We start from the raw sequence: 4,325 nt of genomic DNA on the forward strand, positions 1-4,325 counted from the left end.
CCGCGGCCTCCCCGCGGCCTCCGCTGGTCGCTGGGGGCCTTCCAGACACTCTGGAAGGCCCCCAGCGACCAGCGGAGGCCGCGGGGAGGCCTTCGCTGGCCGGCGCTGGCCCGGGAAGGCCTTCCAGAGGCTCTGGAAGGCCTTCCCGGACCAGCGCCGGGTGCTCCGCGGCCTCCCCGCGGCCTCCGCTGGTCGCTGGGGGCCTTCCAGACACTCTGGAAGGCCCCCAGCGACCAGCGGAGGCCGCGGGGAGGCCTTCGCTGGCCGGCGCTGGCCCGGGAAGGCCTTCCAGAGGCTCTGGAAGGCCTTCCCGGACCAGCGCCGGGTGCTCCGCGGCCTCCCCGCGGCCTCCGCTGGTCGCTGGGGGCCTTCCAGACACTCTGGAAGGCCCCCAGCGACCAGCGGAGGCCGCGGGGAGGCCTTCGCTGGCCGGCGCTGGCCCGGGAAGGCCTTCCAGAGGCTCTGGAAGGCCTTCCCGGACCAGCGCCGGGTGCTCCGCGGCCTCCCCGCGGCCTCCGCTGGTCGCTGGGGGCCTTCCAGACACTCTGGAAGGCCCCCAGCGACCAGCGGAGGCCGCGGGGAGGCCTTCGCTGGCCGGCGCTGGCCCGGGAAGGCCTTCCAGAGGCTCTGGAAGGCCTTCCCGGACCAGCGCCGGGTGCTCCGCGGCCTCCCCCGCGGCCTCCGCTGGTCGCTGGGGGCCTTCCAGACACTCTGGAAGGCCCCCAGCGACCAGCGGAGGCCGCGGGGAGGCCTTCGCTGGCCGGCGCTGGTCCGGGAAGGCCTTCCAGAGGCTCTGGAAGGCCTTCCCGGACCAGCGCCGGGTGCTCCGCGGCCTCCCCGCGGCCTCCGCTGGTCGCTGGGGGCCTTCCAGACACTCTGGAAGGCCCCCAGCGACCAGCGGAGGCCGCGGGGAGGCCTTCGCTGGCCGGCGCTGGCCCGGGAAGGCCTTCCAGAGGCTCTGGAAGGCCTTCCCGGACCAGCGCCGGGTGCTCCGCGGCCTCCCCGCGGCCTCCGCTGGTCGCTGGGGGCCTTCCAGACACTCTGGAAGGCCCCCAGCGACCAGCGGAGGCCGCGGGGAGGCCTTCGCTGGCCGGCGCTGGCCCGGGAAGGCCTTCCAGAGGCTCTGGAAGGCCTTCCCGGACCAGCGCCGGGTGCTCCGCGGCCTCCCCCGCGGCCTCCGCTGGTCGCTGGGGGCCTTCCAGACACTCTGGAAGGCCCCCAGCGACCAGCGGAGGCCGCGGGGGAGGCCTTCGCTGGCCGGCGCTGGCCCGGGAAGGCCTTCCAGAGGCTCTGGAAGGCCTTCCCGGACCAGCGCCGGGTGCTCCGCGGCCTCCGCTGGTCGCTGGGGGCCTTCCAGACACTCTGGAAGGCCCCCAGCGACCAGCGGAGGCCGCGGGGAGGCCTTCGCTGGCCGGCGCTGGCCCGGGAAGGCCTTCCAGAGGCTCTGGAAGGCCTTCCCGGACCAGCGCCGGGTGCTCCGCGGCCTCCCCGCGGCCTCCGCTGGTCGCTGGGGGCCTTCCAGACACTCTGGAAGGCCCCCAGCGACCAGCGGAGGCCGCGGAGAGGCCTCCCCCACCGCTGCCGGCCCCGCGCGCGGGCGGGGAAGGCGGGGAGTGAGGGAGGGAGCGTCCCTGCGCGTGCGCAGGGGCCCTGCGCAGAGCGCAGGGACGCTCCCTCCCTCACTCCCCGCCCGCGCCCGCGGCCCACCGGCTCCTGGGCTGCCTAAACCGGGACCTTTAATGGCCCCGGTATAGGCAGCCCGGGATCCGGGATTGGGTGGCCAGATCCGGGAATGTCCCGGGAGACCGGGACGGTCTGGCCACCCTATCCCCCCCCCCCCCCATCAGCTTGCAGCCTGACTTGAATGAGCGAGTCCCATGGAATCTGGTAGTAACGGCTATAACTGATGTCAGGAAGTAACTTAAACAAATATAGATTTGGTGAAAAGCATTTTGTAGAAATGCAGTCCCATCACCTTGACCTGTGGAGGTTCAAAGGCAGGCCTCGTTTCTGTTTGCTTTTGCTTGCTGCATGATATGACTTGGCTATGTGAGGAGAGATGAAAGTGGAAGTGTTCAGTATGGACTTCCTAAAGCAGAGGTCCACAACTCCCAGTCCGTGGACCAGTACCGCTCCGTGGCCTGTTGGCAACTGGGCCGTGAGTTGTATATTTATTTCATTGTATATTACAATGTAGTGGTAATAATAAGACATTGGACTTATATCCTGCCCACCATTCTGAATTTCAGAGCCTCAGAGCAGCTCACAATCTCCTTTACCTTCCTCCCCCACAACAGACACCCTGTGAGGTGGGTGGGGCTGAGAGAGCTCTCACAGAAGCTGCCCTTTCAAGGATAACTCTGCAAGAGCTATGGCTGACCCAAGGCCATTCCAGCAGCTGCAAGTGGAGGAGTGGGGAATCAAAATTGCCTGTGAGGAGGTCACCTGTTTAGCAAATCAACTATAAGGGTTCCCAACAACACAGCCAGTCGTATCAAGGGTCTGCACACTTAACCACCACACCAAACACTTTAGAAATAAAGCGCACAGTTGTATCATCCCAAAACCATTGCCCTGTTCCCTGGTCTGTGGAAAAATTGTCTTCCATAAAACCGGCCCCTGGTGCCAAAAAGTTTGGGGACTGCTGTCCTAAAGGATGGGAGTCAAGGAAGTAATAAGGGTAACAAACTGAGCCCTCTCCCATGCAATGTATTCTTGTGGCCAGGGACCATTGTTCATTTAGTGCAGCAGGATGGCTATGTACTGCTTGAAACCTGTCTTGTCACTACAACTGGGCCTGGAGACAGTTCATGCCTTTCTGCATTCTTAGGAGCTGGATGAGATTAAGAAGTCAGGGTTCCGTTGCCTCCAGAATGTCGAAGTGGGTGAGACTAATGTCCTCCTCTGGAAGCTGCTTCTTGTGCCAGTAAGTAGAGTGACAGCAGGGTCTTTTAGACTCATAGGCTTTGTGGTGCTTGTATTGTATCAGCCACCAAGGCAGAGTGCAGATGCCCTCTCAGATGGCCTGTCATTTAAACCCCCCTCCATACCCAGTTCATTTATTTATACATTATTGTTTATCAGAGGTACCAAAATGTAAAGACGACTCCACTGGGCAGAGCTCTTTACTATTTAGCTTAACTCCTTGCAAAGAAACAGAGAAATATTACTTGCTACTAGTGCCTTGCTGTGACTTTCAGTCATCCATGTCAATATGTTTAGGATTATCGTCCGTACAATAAAGGTGCATTCCAGATTGAAATCAGCTTTCCGTGTGAGTATCCATTTAAGCCCCCCAAGATCACTTTCAAGACAAAGATCTACCACCCCAACGTGGATGAGAATGGCCAGGTGTGCTTGCCAATCATCAGCAATGAGAACTGGAAACCTGTTACCAAGACAGAACAGGGTAAGAAAAGAAGGGAGATATGAACTGCAGAACACATAATGCTATTTGCCAGTTGGATGGCTGCTGCTCCACCTGTTTGTTCTGTTGGCTCTTATCTGCTTAAAGGTGTTATTGTTTCTGACCCTCTTGACTCTTCCAACAGTGATCCAAGCATTGATAACATTGGTAAATGAGCCTGAGCCAGCCCATCCACTGCGTGTTGATTTGGCAGAGGAGTTCACCCAGGACTATGAGTGTTTCCTGTGCAATGCTGAAGACCATACCTGCAAGCTCAGTGAGAAGTGGCCATATGAGTAATCCCCTGTCCAAAGCATTGCCTGCTCACTCTTCATGCTTGCTTTCCTAGTTAGCAGGAACTAGCTGGGAGATTCTTTTGCATATGAACAATCTCACTGGTTTGATAAGGGGAGTGGGGCTTAAGCAGCCACTTTCACTAGTGCATATCATCAAGCTAACATACACAATGGCATCCTGGGGCTCTCTAGTACTTGACACCTGACTGTGATATTAACATTGCACTTTGAGGTATGTGAAACCTTATGCCTGAATATGGTGAAATGTAAGGTCATTTCTTCCTGCTGCCAAACTATTGCATTCTAGTGGTTTACCCATGGCTCTCCTGTCTCTTTCAAGATCTGGTTTTCAGTGATTTTTCTGAGATTGTGTCCCATTGATGCACTTGGTGGGGAAGTGGCCCATGAGGCAATTGGTGATGTAGTTAGTAATGCCCCACCATTGGCTGGTCGCACTGCCATTATGAGTCTTTTGCAATGGTCACTTCCTCCGTTGTCTTCAACTGTCGATTTTGCACTCTTCCCCCCCCCCCCAATTTCTTGCATTTTTGTATAACATGCATGTTTAAAATGGGTATTATAAAATAGAATGTTAATTCAGGGGGTTATAAAGGGGGATGAGA

General features: G+C 58.5%; 1 protein-coding gene across 1 annotated transcript; it reads left to right on the top strand.

The window, feature by feature from the left end:
* Positions 1-2,752: 2,752 nt before the first annotated feature.
* On the top strand, positions 2,753-4,101 carry UBE2L6 (ubiquitin conjugating enzyme E2 L6). The gene is given in 3 exon segments (XM_060262421.1): positions 2,753-2,926; positions 3,223-3,409; positions 3,552-4,101. Coding segments are annotated over 3 exon segments (516 nt in total). The 3' UTR covers positions 3,707-4,101.
* The last annotated feature ends 224 nt before the right edge of the window (positions 4,102-4,325 follow it).

This window comes from Heteronotia binoei, chromosome 21 (genome assembly GCF_032191835.1).
Source record: "Heteronotia binoei isolate CCM8104 ecotype False Entrance Well chromosome 21, APGP_CSIRO_Hbin_v1, whole genome shotgun sequence".
Lineage (NCBI taxonomy): Eukaryota > Metazoa > Chordata > Lepidosauria > Squamata > Gekkonidae > Heteronotia > Heteronotia binoei.